At 34.0% G+C, this 26,141-nt stretch overlaps 1 protein-coding gene and 2 pseudogenes across 1 annotated transcript; 1 reads left to right on the top strand and 2 right to left on the bottom strand.

Moving 5' to 3' along the window:
* The first annotated feature begins 3,346 nt into the window (after positions 1-3,346).
* On the top strand, positions 3,347-4,361 carry LOC134251481 (uncharacterized; annotated as a pseudogene).
* A 6,710-nt stretch (positions 4,362-11,071) lies between these two features.
* Positions 11,072-15,818, bottom strand: LOC134251480 (uncharacterized). The gene is made up of 6 exons (XM_062733901.1): positions 15,736-15,818; positions 15,003-15,039; positions 14,244-14,854; positions 13,993-14,094; positions 13,793-13,828; positions 11,072-13,611 (listed from the first exon to the last, which is right to left on the bottom strand). Exons 3-6 carry the CDS (start codon positions 14,845-14,847, stop codon positions 11,072-11,074), a joined length of 3,282 nt encoding a protein of 1,093 aa, XP_062589885.1. The 5' UTR covers positions 14,848-14,854; positions 15,003-15,039; positions 15,736-15,818.
* Positions 15,819-23,666: 7,848 nt separating this feature from the next.
* LOC134251483 (toll-like receptor 4) lies at positions 23,667-25,851 on the bottom strand (annotated as a pseudogene).
* Between the last annotated feature and the right edge of the window lie 290 nt (positions 25,852-26,141).

Raw genomic sequence — 26,141 nt, 5'->3', positions numbered from 1 at the left:
TGAAATGTTTACATAAACACGAGGTTCACTTTGCGAGTGAAAACACAAAGCAAAATATTTCCTCTATCTAATCAGTAGAGCCCATTCCATAAGAACACTGAACCTGTGTCAATAATTTAACAATTTCAAAAGGCGCTCTTACCAGTTATGAATGTTTTATTAATGCCTCCGTAAATAAGGTGTTGATACCCCATGGATTTGAAAGTAAGATTTTGGGGGAAAAAAACGCCCTTGTTTACCATAACTACTTAAATATGAATTTTATAAATTATCAGCATAATACCCCAAAGTAGAGGATAACATTTTCAAAGAATTTCTTGCCTTCCACCAGAACCCCTGACCCAGGGGTCAAGAAACACCCTTGTTTAAAATAACTATACACATATGTAATTATGTTATCGGCATTATACCCATGAGTAGAGGAGAACAGTCTCAAACAATTCTTGTATTTATACAGTATAATGAACACAGCCCTTGTCTTACACACCAGAACCCCTGACTTAGATGCCACGAAATTAACGATTTTGAAAGAGGCACATTTGCTCATAATAGTTAAGCTACACTTATGCTAATCTCCAAGAAGAGAATCAATAAAGAAAAAAAATAATCTTGAAATTCACAGAAGTATTAAATGACCTCTAAATGTTCTCTAAACAATAAATTATAAATAAAATAGCATTTAAATGAAGGATTTATGTAATTATGTAATCCATAAAGTACGTTCAATGAAATTAAATCTCGTTCCTGGGGAGCAGGGTAATTCTTATTCGTTTTTGCACAGCTACTTGTTTCTTTGATGACTTCTCCAAAGAAAGATATTAAATTTAAAGATATATAGACAAAAACTTGCACGATATAAAATGTGGATAGTAAAGATTTGAATGACGAAAATAAAACAATACATTTTATATGAACTGATAGCGTTCGCAAATAAGATACGTAGTCGTTATCTTCAAACAATATGATAATTGAATAAATACATATATTTTATATGTAAATTATATTCTTAATACTGAATTACAATTTAGACAAGTATTATTTTTTATGAAATATAAAAATATTTAATTAATCTAAAATTAGGGATTCCGAGGAAAAATCCAAATCGGACAAAAGTTCGTGAGAATCGTGTACAAAGTGTGTGAGAATCGGGTACCCACTCAGCCTTTCGTGTAAACTGTGCAGTCTTTCCTGAAAATAGTTTCATGCAAACAGTGTAGCATCTCCTTTAATAGTGCGATGCAGCCTTTTATGCAACGCTTTACAAATTTAGGCAGTAAATTACTCGCACTAGTTTTTACGAAATACCATTACGATACTCTATCCTTAGTTTATAAGTCAACATCTCTCATTAATCAAAGCGAGGTTATCTCAATATTATATCAAATATCAGGTAATGTATTATCGAATATTATTCACTTATCCACTGGGTTTGAGTGGGATAGTTTTTTTTATCAAACCCGCGACAGAGAACTATTCTCCGAGGGCTTGCCCTAAGGGAATAGTTCCTGTCAAGAATTTGATGAAAAAAACTATCCCACTCACAACCAGAGGATAAGCGTTTTATTATACTGATGTATAATATGATTTCTGAGGTTTGAATTTTTTTGGAGTAAGATAATACTGCAAGAATAGTCTGAATTCCTGATGACGTCACAATGCTACTGAAGTCATTATGACATCATCAGTTTATAGGTTTATCGCTGGAAATCAAAATTGTGGCAAATTATGCATGAAAATTTTCCGAGGGTGTATAGCAAAAACTATACCCCGGTGTAAAGCTTTGCTATCCCTGGACTATAAAGGATAGTTATTTTATATTTTATTTTATATTTTATTTTATATTTATCGTCCTAACGCCTGCCGTTGACACGGGGCCTCGATTTTTTTAGGTTTCATCCGAATGACCCACAACTTCCACTTCAAAGTGCCGAGCGCATGGCGAAAAAACAGTTGCTTCCTAGTTTTTATCGATTTATGTCAGTCGCGCCCGAGATGCGAACTCACGACCGATCACGGGGCGAGCCCTCTACAGACTGAGCTACCGATCACGGTGCCAGCAGTTATGATGATTTGAATGTTTCAATGATATTTTTCTCCAAATGAAATATAAACTATCATCTATTTTACTTTAAATAAATGAGTTAGGAAACCAATCCTAACACGTTTGATAATAAATGCATTACATATTTTTACAAGATTAAAACTTTAATCAGTAAATTCTTCCTGTTGCCGCACAGTATAAACAAAATAAGTATACTGCAAATAAAATGCTACTTACTGGATTGTTGAAAACTTTCATAGAACAGTTAAGAATCTCTTATACAAGGTTTGTTTTTAAACTATGTTCCCACGTGACACACATCATCGTCATATGATCAGGTTTGTCTAAATAATGTTATGATTGTAAGGTATCACGTTTTCATGCATGATATATACAGTCTATCAACGGGAAGAACAACTGTTAACAAGGAAGGTTTCATTTACGATTTTAAATCTTGAATTTAAACAAACAGAATATAGGTTTACACAAACAACACCTGTAAATATTGATTATTTTCCTAAGTACGACTGCGGCTCGTTAAATGAACAAATGAAAAAATGACCTGTTAACTACGACCACCAGGAAAATGATAATACGTGTAAAGTTAAGAAGATCTTTCACGATTGCTAAAGCAAACGCGTTAACGTTAAGTCACCCGATGCCGAAGGCAAAGTGACATAACACTCCAGGGTTTTCCTGTCACCGGGGGGCAAATATTCTGGTATAGTCGCCCAAGAAGCCATGTGGTATATGTTATATGACATTTTTGAAATTAAATTTGTTAAAATGTACACAAATAATCCAAAAATGCCTTCTTGACGTTAAGAATAACGCTCCGCTGTTAACATTTGCGTAGCGACCGACGTCATAACATCTCGAACCCGAGCTAAAATGCGTAACGTAGAAACACGTGAACGTGATCGAAAGGATGACATTACTGTTTCCGGCGGGGTTGACATAACTGTTTCCGGCGTGACATAACTGTTTCCAGTGTGACTCAGCATTTTTCAGGGTGTATAGCGAAACTTATTACATTTGTGATATAATAAGAAAACTTATTCAAAAATGTAATATATATTTACATGTTTATATGATTGAATCACCAAACATACTGTATACTCAATATTTGAATTTTATCCTTACACGTCGATGTAGCCTCATCGTGACGTCGAGTTATTGCAGGTTTCTCCATGTATATTTCTGCTCGTGAGTAGATACAAAATGGTATTCCAATTAATTTCACATTCGGTTTAGTAGAAAAACACAACACAGCAAAACTTTCAAAGACGACTACAGATAGACAGAATGCCGAAGCGCAAAGCAGACGGCAATAGTCAGCCCACGCCAAGGAAAGGTCAAAGGAGAGGACGGGGTTCTCGATCGGAGAATGCTGTTGCTGCAGCATCGGCTGTTCCCTCATTGCTATTGGATCAAGTTAGCAGCTTTCAAGCATCTCCGCAACCAGCGGTGTTGACAGCAGATCAACTGAGACAGGTCACTGAAAGCGTAGCAGCTTTGGTAAAGGAATCACAGGGGGGTGTAGTAGAACCAACATCCTCCCCTATTTTGGATGAAACATCAGGTGATGCAATTATTTCTAGTGCATTTAGGGCAGCTGTGCCCAGCTACGACAATGAGTAAGGACATGACGTCCCAAACAGATTGTCAATGGGGAGTACATAAATTTAGGTATACTGCTTAATAATGTCCCAGAAACTGACCCCAATGATGACACCAAATATTTTGCTCTAAAAGACGGGAAACTTGCAGTCACGACTAAGCCTAAAGCAAAATCCATTACGGACATACAAGCATGGACTGACGCTTTCCTTATCTTTTCTACGATTTATGTATCCGCTCATCCCCACGCAGCAGTATCTTTGTTAAAATATTTGCACACAATACGGTTAGGCGCCAGTCGTACTATTGGGTTGGGCTGGCGGGACTATGACATCCAGTTCCGACTTAAAAAAGAGCGTAATCCTTTATTATCATTTGCAGTAGTTGACCAAGAGTTGTGGTTGCTCTATATGTACAATAGGCCTATGTCGGTGCAGACTGTCTGGGATCAGAACCCAATCCCCCTTCACTGAAGTGTTATGATTTTAATTATAAAGGCACATGTCCAAGACAACAATATCAGTACAGTCACACTTGTATCCTTTGCTCACAGCCACACCCACACACTAAACACAAAAATATGACTCGCTCTCCATCAAATCTTGTGTCGGCAAACACGCAGTCAGCATGGTGCTCCTTGCCCTTAGAAACTCAAATAGCCCCAAATACCTATAACAGACCCGCAAATTATCCTTGACACATTTTGCACCTAAATTACTTTTATTTTGGTTTTTTAGCTCTGTTAAAACTTACAAGGGCCCTAGACAGTAGACAAGCATACGATTGTGAGAATCCTGAGTCTTTAAGATATATTGTATTGATGAAGCCATTCAGCGAGTTACATGTAATAAAGAAATAACACTGAGAGGAGTGGCTGCCCCTATTTGACAACACCCCCCCTCCCTGCTTAACCTAAAATTGTTCAAAGATCAGGATTTTGCTCAAGATTGATGACCTTCCTCGCTTAGTTATTTATTGTGGGGGTAGCAAATACCTCAATTTGATTAAAATCAGATCCTGTGATCCCCTCACATACCTGTTTCTGGAAGGGGTAAGTTGGTAAATTTAAGGCCCCTCTCTACATAGGTGCAAACATTTTTTTTTTTTACTTTAAGAAACTCTCTCCATAGGTTTAAACATTTTTTTTTGACATTGAGAACCTCTCTACATAGGTGCAAACATTTTTTGGACATTTGGAAATTTATATTGTGTAAAGGAGTTAATATTGAGCGTATTTATTTACTTTTCAATGTATGGTGCATGGCATTTACCCCTGGGAAAAATGTTCAAAGACAAAACAGTTTCAGTGAATAGAAATTACCGTTAATTACTTCAGTAGAAAATATACATGTAAATAACACGTTTAATTAATTTATCGTGGCCTTTTCAAATGTTAAGAATACTCGATTTGATTACAAATTGAGTAATATTTTGTTAATTTTTATTTAGAATTTAGATATAAGGGTGGATCACTCTAATTTTGCGGAAACTGGTAAAGTGTCTATTATAGTATGTTCTCAAATCTTACATCGGCGACATTGGGGGGGGGGGCATTAATCAGCAAGGTGTGATGCAGTTAAGAAAGCGCCTCAATGGCACTGTCGCGAATTTCTTAATAAAGGCCAGGAGAGATTTATTAGGTACCCTGAGATCCGCCCCGATCGTCCGAATTGTTTTTTAGGTGACAAGGTACAGTAACACCTTTCAGAATTAGGTAACAACATTACAAAGGTTACAGCAAGGGTTTCAGGTTTTCCTTTCATACCCAGAATTAAAGGTTTCACCAGCACAGGGAGAGTTTGGGCCATGGCTGCGCTATGACTAGTTATGGGGTCATAGTGCTAGTCATTTACTTACATGTAATTTGGCGCCTTGCATTTGCTTGTGACTAGTGAGTAGTCCTTCAGTTGGCGATGTATTTTCGCTAACTCAGTATTTGAGCAGTGATTTTGCCGCACTGCATTGCATTGCTGACATTTGGGCAATACTTTGCCCCCAAGTTATTTGCATATTAATGGTATCTTAGGACCAATAATGAATTTATTTTAGACATATAGCAGTTCAAAGTAAGTTTTTCTTGGGGAGGGGTGGTTTACTTAAGTTCTGTCACGCTTTCCTTACTGGTGGCGCAGACCATGTCAGACATGGTCTCGTGGCGGCTATTAGGCTCACCAGTAGGCTTTTCGGAACTTATTGTCATTTAATTGAATATTTTGTGTGCATTTTGGACTAGTCACGAAAGGTGAACATCTGTTCCCAGGGTTCCCTTTGCATTTTTAGGGATGCCATTACAAGGCAGAATATTGATGCCTCGGCTCCCCCATTTCAGCGGCCGTGGCCCATTCAGCCAAATAAAATAGTTTCTAAATTTTCCTTTGCTTGTTTGTCATTGAATGCTACAAGGAAATGTGTGCATTGGGCAATCCCTGTTATTTTCAAATGTTTTTCATCTTTGATACTGGGATTTAACCAATCAAGGTTAAAGCCATTTATCAAAGTTAAATACATGTACCTTATTTTTTATTTTGATCGGGTTCGGCTGACAGTGTATGTTAGCCAACCCGAATTCAATTATTCCTCTCTTTCCCGGGGTTAGTAGTGTCACCTTAATAGTACATTTGACGTCACACCACGTTGTGTCATCAGTTGACGCTGAAACTTTCACCCACCCTCCCTATCCCTGTCAACCAATAGTTGAATTATATAAATAGGCAAAATGCAAGTGTGCGTTTCTTTCTTTTTTTTCTAACCAAGTGAAAATAATCCATGGTTTCCTTTGCATTATTTTGAATTGTTTTTCTGCCGTATTTGTATTTTATTTTTTCAGAGTGTTCGTGTAGCTGACTTCGTTTATAGAAGAACACCTCGTCACGGTCGCCCCTTTGTGTCAGTCTTTACCAACAGTCAAGGGACCTGCAGCTATTAGGCTCACCAGTAGGCTTTTCGGAACTTATTGTCATTTAATTGAATATTTTGTGTGCATTTTGGACTAGTCACGAAAGGTGAACATCTGTTCCCAGGGTTCCCTTTGCATTTTTAGGGATGCCATTACAAGGCAGAATATTGATGCCTCGGCTCCCCCATTTCAGCGGCCGTGGCCCATTCAGCCAAATAAAATAGTTTCTAAATTTTCCTTTGCTTGTTTGTCATTGAATGCTACAAGGAAATGTGTGCATTGGGCAATCCCTGTTATTTTCAAATGTTTTTCATCTTTGATAATGGGATTTAACCAATCAAGGTTAAAGCCATTTATCAAAGTTAAATACATGTACCTTATTTTTTATTTTGATCGGGTTCGGCTGACAGTGTATGTTAGCCAACCCGAATTCAATTATTCCTCTCTTTCCCGGGGTTATTAGTGTCACCTTAATAGTACATTTGACGTCACACCACGTTGTGTCATCAGTTGACGCTGAAACTTTCACCCACCCTCCCTATCCCTGTCAACCAATAGTTGAATTATATAAATAGGCAAAATGCAAGTGTGCGTTTCTTTCTTTTTTTTCTAACCAAGTGAAAATAATCCATGGTTTCCTTTGCATTATTTTGAATTGTTTTTCTGCCGTATTTGTATTTTATTTTTTCAGAGTGTTCGTGTAGCTGACTTCGTTTTAGAAGAACACCTCGTCACGGTCGCCCTTTTGTGTCAGTCTTTACCAACAGTCAAGGGACCTGCAGCTATTAGGCTCACCAGTAGGCTTTTCGGAACTTATTGTCATTTAATTGAATATTTTGTGTGCATTTTGGACTAGTCACGAAAGGTGAACATCTGTTCCCAGGGTTCCCTTTGTATTTTTAGGGATGCCATTACAAGGCAGAATATTGATGCCTCGGCTCCCTCATTTTAACGGCCGTGGCCCATTCAGCCAAATAAAATAGTTTTTAAATTTTCCTTTGCTTGTTTGTCATTGAATGCTACAAGCAAATGTGTGCATTGGGCAATCCCTGTTATTTTCAAATGTTTTTCATCTTTGATACTGGGATTTAACCAATCAAGGTTAAAGCCATTTATCAAAGTTAAATACATGTACCTTATTTTTTATTTTGATCGGGTTCGGCTGACAGTGTATGTTAGCCAACCCGAATTCAATTATTCCTCTCTTTCCCGGGGTTAGTAGTGTCACCTTAATAGTACATTTGACGTCACACCACGTTGTGTCATCAGTTGACGCTGAAACTTTCACCCACCCTCCCTATCCCTGTCAACCAATAGTTGAATTATATAAATAGGCAAAATGCAAGTGTGCGTTTCTTTCTTTTTTTCTAACCAAGTGAAAATAATCCATGGTTTCCTTTGCATTATTTTGAATTGTTTTTCTGCCGTATTTGTATTTTATTTTTTCAGAGTGTTCGTGTAGCTGACTTCGTTTATAGAAGAACACCTCGTCACGGTCGCCCTTTTGTGTCAGTCTTTACCAACAGTCAAGGGACCTGCAGCTATTAGGCTCACCAGTAGGCTTTTCGGAACTTATTGTCATTTAATTGAATATTTTGTGTGCATTTTGGACTAGTCACGAAAGGTGAACATCTGTTCCCAGGGTTCCCTTTGCATTTTTAGGGATGCCATTACAAGGCAGAATATTGATGCCTCGGCTCCCCCATTTCAGCGGCCGTGGCCCATTCAGCCAAATAAAATAGTTTCTAAATTTTCCTTTGCTTGTTTGTCATTGAATGCTACAAGGAAATGTGTGCATTGGGCAATCCCTGTTATTTTCAAATGTTTTTCATCTTTGATAATGGGATTTAACCAATCAAGGTTAAAGCCATTTATCAAAGTTAAATACATGTACCTTATTTTTTATTTTGATCGGGTTCGGCTGACAGTGTATGTTAGCCAACCCGAATTCAATTATTCCTCTCTTTCCCGGGGTTATTAGTGTCACCTTAATAGTACATTTGACGTCACACCACGTTGTGTCATCAGTTGACGCTGAAACTTTCACCCACCCTCCCTATCCCTGTCAACCAATAGTTGAATTATATAAATAGGCAAAATGCAAGTGTGCGTTTCTTTCTTTTTTTTCTAACCAAGTGAAAATAATCCATGGTTTCCTTTGCATTATTTTGAATTGTTTTTCTGCCGTATTTGTATTTTATTTTTTCAGAGTGTTCGTGTAGCTGACTTCGTTTTAGAAGAACACCTCGTCACGGTCGCCCTTTTGTGTCAGTCTTTACCAACAGTCAAGGGACCTGCAGCTATTAGGCCCACCAGTAGGCTTTTCGGAACTTATTGTCATTTAATTGAATATTTTGTGTGCATTTTGGACTAGTCACGAAAGGTGAACATCTGTTCCCAGGGTTCCCTTTGCATTTTTAGGGATGCCATTACAAGGCAGAATATTGATGCCTCGGCTCCCTCATTTTAACGGCCGTGGCCCATTCAGCCAAATAAAATAGTTTTTAAATTTTCCTTTGCTTGTTTGTCATTGAATGCTACAAGCAAATGTGTGCATTGGGCAATCCCTGTTATTTTCAAATGTTTTTCATCTTTGATAAATGACATTTTTGAAATTAAATTTGTTAAAATGTACACAAATAATCCAAAAATGCCTTCTTGACGTTAAGAATAACGCTCCGCTGTTTACATTTGCTTAGCGACCGACGTCATAACATCTCGAACCCGAGCTAAAATGCGTAACGTAGAAACACGTGAACGTGATCGAAAGGATGACATTACTGTTTCCGGCGGGGTTGACATAACTGTTTCCGGCGTGACATAACTGTTTCCAGTGTGACTCAGCATTTTTCAGGGTGTATAGCGAAACTTATTACATTTGTGATATAATAAGAAAACTTATTCAAAAATGTAATATATATTTACATGTTTATATGATTGAATCACCAAACATACTGTATACTCAATATTTGAATTTTATCCTTACACGTTGATGTAGCCTCATCGTGACGTCGAGTTATTGCAGGTTTCTCCATGTATATTTCTGCTCGTGAGTAGATACAAAATGGTATTCCAATTAATTTCACATTCGGTTTAGTAGAAAAACACAACACAGCAAATTGGAATATTTGTTTGTTTCATATTTCAACTAGTAGTAGTAAGTATTTATCAAGTAGTAGTATTTATTTGATACCATGTCATCATGCATAACTTAAATACACATACACTGTAATTATACATGATCTTATGAAAGACAAAAGTGGTAATACAGATTTCATAAATGAATAATTAAGGTAGCAATATTTAAAAAATACATTTTCAATGTGACTAAGAAATAACATTCTTACTGCAAGGTCAACCACGTTGAAAACCGAAAAAATAAAACCAGATACAGGCACGATCTCTCGCGTTACACAAACGATTCTAAACGATTAGTTTGCCAACGATAACGTTAAAGCCACTGTATCTTCTTTTTCAGTGACGTTTACGGGGAAATAAATCCAAATTCTAAATTTGGTAATAAATGGGGAGGGGTCTAGAAATTACATGTATTTTATGTTTTCATTGCAAATAATTTTTTCTAGGTAGTTTTATTATAAATCGAAGCCCTCCCCTCCCCCTCCCCATTAAATGATGCACAATTTCGACTAGCTTACATGAATCAAGCTAAACATTTTTATATTGGGCTCAACAATTTTTTTTTATTTTTTTTTAGTTTGCTGTCTTTATTTTCAATGTTTAATTTAAAATTATAGGATAACCTTTATTGACAAAATCAATGTTTACTTTAGTTCTTTTAAAGTGAGATAAGAAAAAGCGTATTTACTCTGACAAAAAATCAATAACATCGTCATGATGACTCAATCATATTATGGATCTCTGTAACGACAAAAACCTTTTGAAAACAGTTGATTCACCTGTATCTATGTACACTGAGCCAATATTAGATCAATATTGTTGAAAATGATCAGGAGTTTTAATTTATTTTAAAGGCGTAAATGTCTTTTTTTTTTAACCATACAACAAGTAACTTCATTATCTATTTATTTCATATAAATGTCAAGATGTTTGATGATGTTTGAATTGCATTTAATGATTTTATGCGCTTTGTTTTTTTTAGTGGAAAAATGAAACACGTTTTTTTTTTAAATTATCTTTTTATAAGTGCATGTAAATCTGTATCCATATAAATGTATAAACATCGGCATTTTTTTTTACATCTTACCTATATTAAAATTGAAAATTATGATCTAAATGGTTTCCATGGACATATAATATTAATTTTATAATGTTTATTAGATATAGATTTTGTATGAATTACGATTGCAATCAAAATATTTTGAAATAAAAGAATTCTATTTGTTCACATTGGTACTCCAAGGTTACGGTTGCACTTTTGGTTGACAATGTCTATTCAGTTTGAGGTCTCGTAATCAAAACATACCATTAAAACCAGCATATGGAGTTTATTCTTCTAATTTGATTGTGAATTGAAATATCAGCGTATATTTCCTCTACAATTGCTGAATAACATTCAGGAAATCTCTAACACTTTGAAATTCGTTAGCATTTCCGAAAACAACTTTTACAAGTTCTATTGTTTTCAATTTCATCTCCGGAAATTCATTCTTTTCGTCATTCCAACATGTTTCTTTAACCTTACATTTTGAACCTTCACTGCGAGAAATGAAAACGTCAAAGGACATCGTTTTTCCGGAAAACATCTCCCCACTTTCAAGCGTCCCCTTACAAGACAGTTCATTGTCAGAAGAACGCACTCCCATATTCCACAATAATCGCACTATTTCTGGTCTTCCAAGATATACAGCTACATGTAATGCTGTAGGGAGATCACTCCTATTTCGACCAAAGGCAATGTTCTTATTGTATTTCAGAAGTAGGTTTAGAATATCAATATAGTTATGAATAACAAGATAATGTACAATGCTGTTTTCATACTCATCAACTTTCATAAGTATGTCATCTTTGATATGTTGGACACTTTTTGTTTCGAAAATGTTGATCACATTCATATATTCTTCACTTCCTGGAAAAATCATACCCATGAACATATAAAAGGGTATATCTGTTGTAGCATTAAGCAAAGGCATACGGACTCTACATGGTCCATATCTGAGTCCAAGAAGAGCTGTCTGTAGCCAAGTAAACCCGTCTAATGTTTTTTCGGTGTAATCTTCTCCAAAATTTATGAACTTCTGCAATATAACAGATCTTCCCGCAAAAGCTGCCAAATGAGTACATGACCAGTTGTGCACTGTCTTTGTTGGTGATCTTATTTTAAGTATTTTGTCAACTATGTCTTCCCATCCATGCAAAACACAAAAATGAAGAACAGTCAGATTGGTTCTTATGTTTATCAAATCAAGCACACTATGTAGAATATGGTACTTTTGAATATAATGTAAGATACTCATTACACTAGTCCGCATCTCGAAATTACAAAACTCTCTCAACGTCCTTTCAAGAACCATTTTCGAAATTTCAAACTTGGGGATACGAATCGTAGATTTTCTCAAATTGGTTTTGTCAGGACAAGCTTTTGATTCCTCATTCTCATTTTTGGTTTCGATAATTTCGTTTTTGAGAGAATCTTTCTTGAGATCAGATTTTTGAAGCGTATCATGTTGGGGTCCAAAACGCTCTAGAAGCTCTATTAATATAACATCATTTTTGCCCCGTATAAATGGTTCTGTTAGGATCAGGAACAAGGACTCATATTCATAACTTGGGAAATTGCAATTAAAGAAAAAAGAGACAAATTCTGGGTCACAGAGTACAGGGTAGTACATTATGAGAGAGATATTTAACGTATTAACATTCATAAATTCGTCAGGTTCGCAATCACCAATATCATTTAAAATTCTCTGTCTCAAGTCTTTAAAATACTGTTTTGGAATCTTGAGAACAACTTCACCAGGTTTGGATTTATAATTTTCAGTGCAAATCAGTTCATGCATGTTTTCTGTACTACAATGCTTGATTACGACGTCTGGAGCTAGTTGTCCAAAGGATACTAAAATGGTCTCCAGAACAGTTTCATGACAGAATTTGTATAATCCATCTATTTCTGATTTTGCCAGGAAAAAACCGCTTAAATCACTTATTGCGTCTTTAATATCAATATCTAGAACATCCGATATCTTCATTTTTTCACTGATGCCTTTAAATAGGTTGCCGTTTATGCCAAACGGCTCAATGCTTCCATGAATAAAAACATAACATAAAACACAATACTTTACTTTTTCAAAGGCTGATCCACCTTTTGCCCGTCGCATGTTCTCTACTGCATCAAATAATTTTTTATCTGGTTGCTTAAAGAAGCAAGGACCAAGTTGAAAAAAGTCACGTCTTGAGAAGAACTGAAAACATGTCAATGGGAATCCATAGAATGGGTTGATGAAAAGAATCGCCTCCTTTTCGCGGTCAGAGAGTCTGTAAACAGCATTTAACCCATTTTCTCTCGAATACTGAGTAAATTCCTCTCCATATAACTCGGAGGCTTTAAAGTTGCAGTTTCCTTCATACATTGCCAGCATTTCAGCTTTATCTTTAATAGTAAAATTATCCACTGACGACAGATCAACGATATTGTCATCAAGATTTACGTGCATGAAGTGATCCTTTGCCTCATCCAATATGTTTCTTCTAAGGCCAATCAACACCAAAACATCTCTAGTTTTAGCACATGCAATCATAACATCAAGCTGGTTTCTCCATTTTTCGACTGCGCCTTTGTCTAGATTTGTTAAACCAATAACATCATCAAGAAATACAAGATATCGATAGTTAGGATTTATGACTTTCACCCATTGTTCTGGCAATTTTATTAAAACAGGGGTATATGGCGATTCTATTGAAGGATCAGACATCTCACACATGACTTGATACGCTGTAGTGGTTTTTCCTGACCCTGCCCTCCCTGTCAGAATAGCTATATGACTCTCTTTGAGTTTCTCTATAGTGTTTTGTACACCTGAGGTTCTTTTGTTGACTTTCTGCAATTTGTGAGCTTCCAAAACTGCTTTTGTATTTTCTTGATTGAAATAAAGAAAGTGACCTTGTTTAAAATTTGATATCTTATTGTATTCTTAAGTGTAATTAGTCACTTATACATGGAAATATTAAATGTCTCATAGAAGAATATACAGAAAGGCAGAAGGTATGTCTTTTTATGTTTAATTGCAAGAATATATCAAAGTTGCAAATCAACTTACCTATAATATTTCTACATTCAGAATCGACATTCTTGTCTGTAAATGGAGAAATGTTATATCAATGTTTATTATATTTCTTTCAACATAATTACATTATGAATTTACGAAATTGTACTTTAAGATTTTTTTTCATATATATTTCATATCTTATTTTTATAAATTTGAATTTTTTTTAATATAATACTTAATTAATGCTTAACCTCGTCGATTCTCTTCAATAATGACTTTATCCAGCTTAGTACCGTGTCTATATTGCTCGGCTTTCAGTTCCTTTAGCTGTGTTTGTTGTGCAACAACCATATCTACACAAAAAAAAATCAACCAACTATTGATTATTTATAACAGAGAAAAATAAAATAAACCTACATTTCTTCATTAAAATGTTACCTGAATACCCCAAAAATACGTATTATAAGACATGTTCATTGTTAAAATAAGTCTGAAATGATACCTTTGATATCCTGTGCATTTTGATGCTGTTCATCTATTTTATCAAGAAACATCTTCTCTTGTTCAGGATCCATAGTGACAGTCTTAATCAAATTTGCAGCATCTGTGTAAGTTGTGCATCCTCCAGGAAGGCTACATTCAAGCTCACCGATAATAATTGTCAATTCTTGCCAAAGGTTTTGAAAATCACTCTCAGAAAGGAAAACTGTCACCGCATGTCCACAATACGTGTTCCTGGTCTCTCTAATTCGATCGATATTGGCAGACAAAGATCTATCCAGTGGATTAGGTGATTTTGCCCATCCATTCTGATGAGCCTTTATTCCTGATACATTTCGCAATAAAATGTACAATAAAGATAAATCAAATTCTTTATATGTCCCAGTAAAATTGCCTGTTCTGGGATAAAGTAATTCTCTTTGGGCTTTATTTAAGATTGGGGTTAATGTAGTCTTCTCTGTTTGAAGAATACCTGGTAACTGAATTTCTGTCACATGATCCCTTAGAATGTCTCTAAATAGGTCAGTACAGGGATCCAACAATAGCCGGGAAACACGTGCAGCATGTGTTGTCTCCTTCGTAGATATATATTTTGAGCATGCCATTATCACACTGAAGTTATAAACATATGATCATTTTTTTTTAATTTTGTTCTTTTAACTGCTGTAATATTGTAGTAAGAATGAAACGATGATGATCAACAACGAATATACTTTATATTGATTATAGAGTCATATAATTTACCCACTAAATTTTTTACCTTATGCTGAAGAATTTCTTTGTGTAGGGAATTTGATCTGTAAAGAGATTTCAAATTACATAATTCACTTTTGATATTTGCTTTTAAGCAAAAGGTGCTATATCTTAAACAGACCTCCCTGCAGGTAAATGTTACTTTTTCTTTAATTAGCTCCGAAATAGGCAATTCAGGTTTGGTTTCTTAAAATACCTTGAAATTTACCTTGAAAAATCTACAGCCCTCATGACGCATTGGTTAGAACGTCCTCTCTAAAGTTGTGTAGCAAGTGGTTTTACCCCTTACGTGGCAGGTTCGAATCCAAATGTGGGACGTTTAGATCGTTCCTTACGATGAGATAGTATAAACTGAGGTTGCGTGTCGCAGTAGAATATGACACAAAAAAGAACCTTCCCTTCTCAGTGGCCCTGAGTGCCGAGTATAGGACAACATTTGCAGCTTTCCACCGGCAAGTGGTGCCGTTACCTTATGAGTGAAAAATTCTCGAGAGGGACGTTAAACAAGATTAAAAAAACAAACAAGAAAAACAAGTAATAGTGAATAAAGACTGTACTATAAATGAAAACAATAACGATAACTAACTACTTGTCTACAATAACTAAATATACAAATAAATAAATCGAGTTTAAGGTCAACACGAAATGTATAAACAAATAAATAAATCGAAAGTTGAAATTAAAATTTACAAATTCTAATAAGTAACTAGTATTTATCTGTTCTTGAATAATACGATTACCTTATTCAGGTTATAAATTTCCATTTGGTGTGAAATTGTAAAAAAGATCATTTTTTATATCCACCTTGAAATTCACCTTCTTCAATGACATCAATGGTTAAGTTACGGAACTCAGTAACAATCTTCGTTCATTTAAATAGCCCACATTGGTTTAAAACACACAAGGTATGGTTATTTTATTTAATGCTTCCTTATAAACATGCAATCATGGATCGAATTTTCATTTGATTTGCGTTGTTAATCTTTTTTGCGCGATTATTATCTGTTGATTTCCTCATAGCAAGCCTTCACAGTGCTGCAAAAATGATAGTTTCCTCAAATATATCTTAACAGCTGTTTAAAAACTTATGTACATATCTAAAACCCTCTACAGTCAACATTTCCCAATTATATTGCATAAATACCTCATTGAAATTTAAATTTATTACCCCGAATGCATAAAATAAAATAGTATTTGAAATTCAATAAGCAATATTCTAAAATTGATCAGAAAATACATATTCACTGCATATGGCTCATTTCAATTTTTATGCCCCATCACGAGTAAGACCGTAATATTTAGAGACTTTTTTGTCCTTCCTTCTATTTTTTATGGGTTTATGCCATTTCCTAAGTTATGAAAAAAATCAACTAAAAGACTTCCACTTGCTATTTTTACCGTAAATCACATATTTTCGATGGATAAGAATTTTGGGGTTTGAGAAAAAAAATGTTTGTGGGGATTTGATCTCATGGCTAGGATATATTAAGTAGTAATGCATATAAAGTTTTACATTTCGTGTTGACCTTAAACTCGTTGCTCTCTCTCTATACCTCGAAAACAACAAAAATTAACCCCAAACGAAAATTAGCGATTTTACAGTGTATCAATTTCATCTCTATATCAAAATACGAATATTATTTATTTATAGATGAAAACTTTTCAAGTGCATCAACATTTTATCACCTTTACAGTTCCCTTCGGCTAACCTTATATTATTACCATATTATTCATATTGGTTTGGTATAAACCCTCAAGTAGGTCTTGTTCCCCACTTTTCCCCGATTTGAACCCCAACAACTGTCTAAAATTTCCCTATTGTCTAGAAGTTTGGAAAGCGCTGTTGTATAAACTAATTTCTTCCTATATCATTCAAATAAAAAGAGGGAAGTGAGCTCACAAACCATAAAAAAAACAGCTTATCAGAAATGAGAGGCAGGCTCTTTAAAAATACACTTAAGGTCGTTCTATCCTGATTTTTTAAGTGGATTTTGGACATCCCCTTTATTTATAAAATTCTGCATCATTTTTAAATTCCAACATTAAATCCGAACTCTACAGTGCAAATTGAACTATATTCAATGAAAAATCTGTAATTAAATTCCATTCAAGTTAAACTAAGCTAGGAGCTTTATTTTGTGGCGGAATGTTTTTTTTTTGACGAAAATCAGCAGTTTTTCCCTTTTGAACTCTCAATTTACTCTTTATTTTGGATTCCTATTTCTCCATGCTGGTTGCACACAGAGCTGTTTTTTGCAGTAAAATGTTTCATACTGGTTCAGAAATATCTATTAAATTATTTATTAAATTTACACTTTTTAGTAATATATGAAAATTAACATTATATACCCCCACTCTTGATGTTCTTTTTCTAAATATGCAAGATAACTTTGACCTATCTGCTTAAATTCAGAAAAAGTTGAAGACTTTAAAATAATTTTCTTGCTAATTAAATTTTCAATTTGGCCAAAAAAGTGTAAGACTTTGAAACTCAGGATCGAATGTCTTTAAGTCCTTAATTCTTTAAATTGTTGTAGATAAATAATGTCTCATACACATAGATATATGTCACATAAATTTGTATGTGTATGCGAGAAAAAAGGAGAGAAGATAGGATACAAAATAGCAAAGTTAAGCAATTTTTGATACCCAATCCTTATCCTGATTTCTCATAATTCAAAAAGTAAACTGCGTTTAACAAATATTAACATTGTTTCTTTTATATAATAGTGCAAAGATTTAAACAAAACATTACTTTCTATAGAATAAATAGCTCCCCCCCCCTCAAACACACACACTTTTAGGAATAAACTCGAAAATTTTCTTGTCATCATATTTACCAAGTTCGTGTTTTTTTTTTTTTTTTTTTTTTTTTTTTTGCTTGAATTCAAAGAATTTTTTATTATATGCAGATCCTCTGACCTCTAGAAAGCTGACTCACATGGTTCCAATTACAGAGTGGAATGAAAAGAGTCCGGTAAAAAATCATGTGCGTTTAAGGAGACAATATGAAAACATTGTAAATGTTTCACCTGGCTTATAAGACGTTTGTTGACATTTTTATGGAGGTGATGAATTATACTTTCTTCAACTTGTTTAGTAAGTACAATCGATACATTTATGGCACGTAAATTCAGCTATTCTAATGACACTTATATTGCATTAGATCTGATAACAGACATTCCAACAAAGTCTTATGAAACATCGATTTTAAGGCGCGTTTCGAAAAAGATTTAAGAAATGGTGTTTAAACAAGGGAAGAAATAATATAGTTTTAAAACCAGACTCTTTTGCTTTGATATTTATTTCAAATCAGACATAATGCCATTCGAACATAATATTTATATCATTTTAAATAAAATACAATCTGTAATATAATGTTTGCGTATTAATGAGAAACATTATAACTTAAAATCAGAAAAACAAGATGTGTTTGTGAAACACTATGCACCCGGCGGCAACAAAGTTAAAAAAATCTATTTTTAGCATATTGGTCACAGGCAAGGTCACAAGGTCATTGACCTTGGTGTCGTTTGAAAGAACTTAATCGGTGGAGTATGCATACCAAATATGAATTTCCTATCTCCTATGGTTAAAAAATTGTGGTAAAAAGTGTAAAAAGCTATTTTTAGCAAATAGGTCACAGTCAAGGTCACAAGATCATTGACCTTGATGTCATTTGAAAGGACTTTATTAATGGAATAAGTATACCAAATATGAAGTCCCTAGGTCCTATGGTTCAAAAGTCATGACAAACAGTGGAAAAAACTATTTTTAGCATATAGGTCACAGTCAAGGTCACAAGGTCATTGATCTTGATGTCATTTGAAAGGACTTTATTAGTGGAGTATGCATACCAAATATGAAGTCCCTATGTCCTATGGTTCAAAAGTTATGACAAACAGTGGAAAAAACTATTTTTAGCATATAGGTTACAGTCAAGGTCACAAGGTCATTGACCTTGATATCATTTGAAAGGACTTTATTAATGAAATAAGTATACCAAATATGAAGTCCCCATGTCCTATGGTTCAAAAGTCATGACAAACAGTTGAAAAAAATATTTTTAGCATATAGGTCACAATCAAGGTCACAAGGTTATTGACCTTGATGTCATTTGAAAGGACTTTATTAGTGGAGTATGCATACTAAATATGAAGTCTGTATCTCTTATGGTTCAAAAGATATGGCGAAGGTTAAAGTTGACAACAGACAAACAGACAAACAGACAGGACAAAAACAATATACGCCCGGGATCTATCGATCCGGGTGCATAACAATTTTATTCAGAGTAAAATGTTAGATAGCAAAACTCCTTCACAAGTATCGTCATTCCGTTGTGTACAGAGTTTAGCAAATCGAGCACACTCGTGTTATGTACACAATTTTTGTAAACAGGGCGAGAGCTTTGTTATTGTTTGGTGTTTACGATTCACCAGTTGCGTTCAATCGCCAAAGTCTGCTCATCATAACTGCACCGACTGACAATATATTGTGTGTTTGTTTTGTTTTCGAACATGTCTACTCTGAATTTTTTGGATTATAGTATTAATATTTTTCATTAATACACAACAAGATTGCCACTTTTCCTAAGTATACTGACACGCAAAAGAAACGCAACACCCTACTTTAGGGGGAAATGATTATGTAAAGTAAAGAATTTTGTATCTTAAAATTATGAATATCTTCAATTTGGTAAACATCAGTAAATTAACCGTTGAACGATTCCCATATCATAACCGGAAGTCAAGTTTTAGTCTGCCTAACAGAAATCAAAAATTGCATTTTTAACAAAACAATTTGCAATATTATGGAGTTTTAAGATTTTTTTTTGTTGTTCATCATAAGTAATGCAGCAATATTTCAAAAAATAAACTCTACTTTCGTTTCCCGAAACAATGCTATGGCTACTTGAAAATGGCTTATGTACGCATTTTCATTGCTCTAGCTGGAAAATTTCAATGTAAAGGTGATGGAGAGTTGCTGATGCTAAATTTCATATCATTTTGCCTCAACAGGGTCTTACGTATAATATGCATTAAGGACAGTTATTGTACCGGAAGTCCAAGGGTGACTACACTGCTCTAAGTAAGAGAAAATTCGACCTAATTATCTGAAAAACGGGCATTTAAAAATGTCAAAGAATAATTCCTTCGCGGAGATCTCGATATTAATGAACCTATTGTATCGTTGAAATTAAGTTGCAATTGTTGTTTAGGGCAGTCTTGCAGGTTTAACTTACATGGCTGGGAGGGGGTTGTTTTAACAGTCATATTTTACTTAGTAAAGTAAACATATAAACATTTAACGTTTTTATCAAATCTCTGATGTTCTGAAAAGTGAATTAAGCCTTACTTTATTCGCTTTTGAAAATCATAAGACTAAAAAATCAAACATTTGTAAATTATTGCTTGTTGCTTTTCTTTTGCGTGTCAGTATATGAAGAATAAAATTAAAATTTGTGAAAGTGCAAGGATGTGTCAATTAAACCCGCCCAAAAAATTAAAATTTTTATTTTTTAAATGAAATAAGATTTTTGATTAATTTTTGTGTGAAATGCTATCAAAATATATAAGTCGTAATATTCTAGAGAAAATATTAGCTTCAAATCTGTGTCCAAGTACCTTTAAATTTTAAAAGTATCAGGATCAGACAGCCAAGTACCTTAGTTTTATTTCTTATATTGTCAATCTATGTTGTTTTATTTTATTTTCCCCCTTTTGGGGGGACTATTTTAATTGTAAAAAAAAACTTTTTAAAAAAATGAAAAATCTTCAAAGATTACATCTAACAAAAGATGACCGCACTTAACGCTGTGTTTTGGGTCTTTTTCAGTCGCCTATGTTGCTTTTAAATCTTATTCTTAGTTCACTTTTATAAATTTACTACAGAGGTCTGTCAATTAGACACACAATTTAAATGTTAAAAATAATATAAGACAATAATACAATAACTTATTACATGATTTTTTTTGTCCTTACGGTTTTGCAAATACGAAGAATTTACACTTACCTGCCCATGATAGAACATTATATATGTATGAGAGGTGGAGCTAACACCGTAAGAATTGATTTGAAATTAGACTGGATGAATAACAATGACATGTACCAAAGAATACGATATCTCTATTTTCCATGTTCCTATTTATTTAGTATGACAAAAGTGCATCATTTACAAAGGTTCAAAATGTATGAGTCCATGCATCAATTTTAAATCGTTTGTTGACTGTTGAATGTGTTCCAGCAGAGTGTCCTAGTTAGCACAAAACATGCTGCCTATAAGTCACGTGAATGAATTTAGTTTACCTGAGGATATATCACGTATTGAATTTTAATATTCAATGTGTCACGGCCCTTGGTTAAAACAGCGAAAGCGAGTGTAAGAAGAAGCATTTTTTTTTCTCTTTTAGACCCTGAGCGCATGTTTGTCAGTTAATCTCCTTTTCAAACAACATTACTTATACAAATATACAACTACTGTTAAAAGGAGAACAATAGATAAGCATACGCTGACTATGTATAAAGTCAGTAAAAAAGTGGGCGTCCTCATTATCGTAAGGAGATTGAAGAAATTGTTATGACCCTAGCCTTTGAAAACAGATTTGTACATCGTGAATGCATACTTTTTTAATTATTGTAATTAAGTAAAATTGTAGATTAGAAGAAATTGTTATGACCCTAGCCTTTGAAAACAGATTTGTACATCGTGAATGCATACTTTTATTTATTTTAATTAAGAAAAATTGTAGATTAGATGTTATTCATTCCTGCAATTAAAAGAAAAATGTCTCCTTTGAAAGTTTATTTTAACGCAAATTTTTCATATCTTTACGTGCCATCATCCTTTAATTTTTCCATTTCTAATTTTTTTCTCTGTGATAACTGTTTGAAAGTTGGGGGAGTTTATTTCTTGATAATTCTGCCGGAATGTAAATTAGGCAGGTCGATAGGTCAGCAGCTGAGGAGGCTTATATGCATGCAAATCTCGTGCGCATCTGTCTCTGTGTCTGACGCTAAGGAGGCCAAATATGCATGTAAATCTCGTGCGGCTGCCTTTGTGTTTGACGTCAGTGTGCGAGGACTATTGAAATTGGCATGGAAGTCCTCGTGTAATTTATCCTATTAGTCTACATTTTTAATGTCTAAGTCTACAATTTTATTTCTCAATGGAAAGAAAATATAAGGAATCACTGTCTAGTTAGGAGAGTATGCCAGGGACATCAACAATAGTGGGAAACATGGGATAATTTTAGCATAACGGGCTTCGCCCCTTATGCAAATTATCCCATGTTTCCCACTATTGTTGATGCCCTGGCATACTCTCCAAACTAGACAATGATTCCTTAAATGTCCTTCACAAAAATTTATGTACATCTATTATAAATAAACACTATATTCTAAATATGTCAATTCAGAATGACTTCAGCGTTAACGTCTTCAATGTATTTCTTTAGTATCAACGCAAAGACAAAAATATAAATGTGACTTTAAATTGAAGCAGGTTACTGTATGCGGGGAAATTTTCGTCCCCGTTTTATTTTCGCCCGTTTCGCCCTACCCTCATTTGGGCAAATTTAAAACGGGGCGAATTCAAAGAAAACAGTATATTTTTTTAAAATAAAACTAGGGCTGGGCGAATTTAAAACGGGGCAAAATTGTTTACAAGAGTGAAAGGGCGAAAATAAGACGGGGAGAAAATAACCCTGTATACAGTATTTACAAATGGATTTATGTTAAAAAATTCGACATATTTGGTTAAATTGCAAATTATGTAAGTTCTAAGGGGTGTTAAGAAGGAAATATTTTCAAAAATTTCAAAATAGAGCTTAACGAAAGATATGAATTTTCAAGTCTGACAAAATCACAAGACTGTGCTCAAGATTTATGGCAATTCATTTATTGTATGAAATTATAGGATTTTTCTTCCATATGAAAATACATATGACAACTTAGAAGTACCTGAATGATAGAAATGCTGGTCATTTTGGGTGAAAATGAAGAATGATTCAGTTTTGTTTCTTCATATCTTATCATAGCTTATCTTGCATCAGACATGCCTATGAGTGTATGTATAAAAACGATAGATCAATTTTCAAAAGAACAGGTGTGACATTTTGAATTTTTTTTTTACAGATTTGATAATTTTTCTATAATATTTGAAATGATGTTTTGACCTGTTATTTAAAAAATGCAACAAATATGTCTAATATCTAATTTTTATGAACAGACTGATTCGAGAAAAGAAGGTTAAAACCTTTGTAAACATGAAATATTACAAATTGTGAATATCTTCTCATAGTATTTCTTTTCGAAAATAAAAGAAAATTGTGGAACGAACTTTCTTAACACCCTTTATTTTCCTTTAATTGCTTAAATAGATACACGTGTATGACATTCAGATTAAGTTTTTAAAATCTCTTATACTGTTAAATTACTATTAATATTTTCATATCAATTTTCAGACCCTTAAAAATTTAGAAAACAAATTGACTGTGGAAAGGTTAAATTGATTTCATTTTAATTACATATCTGGATGGTAAGGTCTGCTTTATTATAGATGATAAAATTAGCAAGTAAAGCAATGTTTAATCGTAGAATATCATTTTTTTAAAATACAGATATGAACTCTTTAACAAAAAGTTCTAAAAAAGTTTTTGGTTTGAAAGGCTGCTTTATTCATCTTTATCCCCACCCTCCAGAAATTCTATATGAGATTTTGACTCGATCAAATCCATGAATGTAAACGGTATAGACTTCATGACGTCTTTTTCTAAAGCCACCAAGAGCAGAACGTTTTCACCATTTCTGGAATAAATGGCCTCCATGCGCGCCATGTTTAGTTCAAACATGCACCAGTATGATTGTAAGAAATGTGGAGAAAGGACACAGACGGTTTTCCTGCTATTATGAATTGCATTGGTAATATTATCGGCTATCCCTGTTCCTGGGATGAAATCACGATGGTGTATACACAACTTTAGATTGAATTCCTCTTCCAGACGCTTAACAAGGTCAATGACGAATGTTCTGTCTTTCTCAGCATAAGATACAAATGCATCGAAGTGGAACAAATCTGTTGTTTCTTGTCTCTTTTCATTATCTTTGTATTTTCCCCTTGCGACATAATACATATATCTTAATTTCCATCTATATCTATAAATTATACGACTTATGGTGGTTGTTAAGATAACAAACATAAGTGACGTCATAATCACAATGATTAAAGTATATGAGGAACACTGCTTTTTCAACAGTTCGAGTAATCGAATATCTGAGAACCAAACCTTAGTGGAATTCGAAAAAGTACACGAATAATCATCAAAATGAAGAAAAACAATATTCTTTGAAGTGAGAACCCATTTCACGAATTCTAAATTTCCACAATCGCATCTCAATCTGTTGCCCTTTAAATTCAAATAGATATACTTTTCTTGCGATATTGCGTGCAACATTTTTCTAGTTTCCTTAATTATTGTTGATATCTGGTTATAAGAGAGATCTATATAAGACAAATGAACCATATGGCTTATATGCATTGTAAAATCACCTAGAGAATTATAGCTCAGATTTAATTGTTTAAGTTGGACTAGATTTTGAAAGATTTTTGCCGGAAGTCGAAGAATCCTGTTTCGTGTTAAGTTCAATGAAGTAAGCATCCTCAAATTTTGAAATATTTTTCCATCGACGTCATTTTCAAGATTTTCACCAAGTGCATTATAGGAAAGATCAAGATGGGACAAGTTTCTGAAATCTTCAAAAAAATCTTGGTGAGATATGGCTGCAAAAATTATTTGCGAATTCGGCATAAATGACACTTCTCATGCCTATAATGGGCCCATTCAGTTCATACATGATATTGTTTTGCAAATAAAGCTTTGACAAGGTAAGTTTACCACTAAATTTGAATGAAAAATCTTGAAGAGTCATTTTATACATGTTGTCGTGAAAATACACTGTTTGGAGAGTAGAAGGCAGGTAGAATGTTATATTTTTCGGTCTCAGTAATGGCATGCTCCTTCTCGGGTCCTTAGTCTGGTTATTTGTTAAAGTTGCAGAAACCTTTCGAACATCGTTGCAGTCCATGAGAATGTTTTCTACATTCAATTGATGAAAAGAGGACTGGAAACTCGCATTGATAGACATGATATTTGGCAAATCACCGAATTCTACTAAATATACACCAAAACTGAGTTTATTATTGGCCAGGTTCAGATGCTTCAGGGACTTAGGTAGCTCAGTCAAAACACCCGCTTCAAGACTGTTGATACGATTTGATGCCAAATTAAGTTCCTCCAAAAGTGTCTGTTTAAGTCCAAGTAGGTGATATTTTTTAGCAATGAAACTTACGCCGTACGTACATTGTAGATTCTCAAAATTTAAAACGCTAATAGAAGTAGAATTTCTCAAATCCCTCGATATATAAGCTAGAACCTCAAGAGTAAGCTCCTGATTTCCAGAAATATCGAGGTGCTGGAGATTCGAAGAGTTTTGAAAAGAACCCAGCTCGATCATCTGAAGTGAATTATGTGAAATAGATAAATTGTGCAGATATCTGTATTTTTCCATGGATTGTCGATTCACGATTCTCATCAAATTTCGTGAGACGTCCAAATAAGCAACATTAGAAGGAAGATTTGTAGGGAAATTGGTTAGTCGGTTATTAGCAAGAATAACCCCTATGACGTCATTTCTAAAGAAAGGTGCTGCTGAAAGTGTAAGGTTTTCACACATTGCCCATAAATCTCCATCTACTTTATGACATACACATCGTTTATTTGACGAACATTCCAAAGTTTGCACTTGATTAAATGTTGTTACAATGACAAGAAGACACACTTCAATAACTACAAAGTTCATATTGCTACAAAAGATAAAAACAATACAGGTACAATTACAACATCTTCCCCCACAAAAAAGTACTAATATTTATAATAATAAGCAATAATATATGTTAATTGACACAAACTTCAGAATGTCTATTTATAAAATATAATGATTAATATATCTGCAGGTATCATGTTTTTTTATTATTATGATTTTTTGTATTTATTTTAGTTTTTGATATTTGTTAAGTTTTTAGAAATGTTTTTGCTTTGTTTTTAAGTCAAAAATTCAGTTTCCAATCTTTTCGATTTTTAATTATTTTT

This window comes from Saccostrea cucullata, unplaced genomic scaffold, assembly GCF_032062105.1.
Source record: "Saccostrea cucullata isolate Sc308-1 unplaced genomic scaffold, CSIRO_AGI_Scuc_v1 ctg2166, whole genome shotgun sequence".
In the NCBI taxonomy this organism is placed as follows: domain Eukaryota; kingdom Metazoa; phylum Mollusca; class Bivalvia; order Ostreida; family Ostreidae; genus Saccostrea; species Saccostrea cuccullata.
The sequence above is the reverse complement of the archived record's forward strand: the minus strand, read 5'-3'. Positions and strand labels throughout refer to the sequence as shown.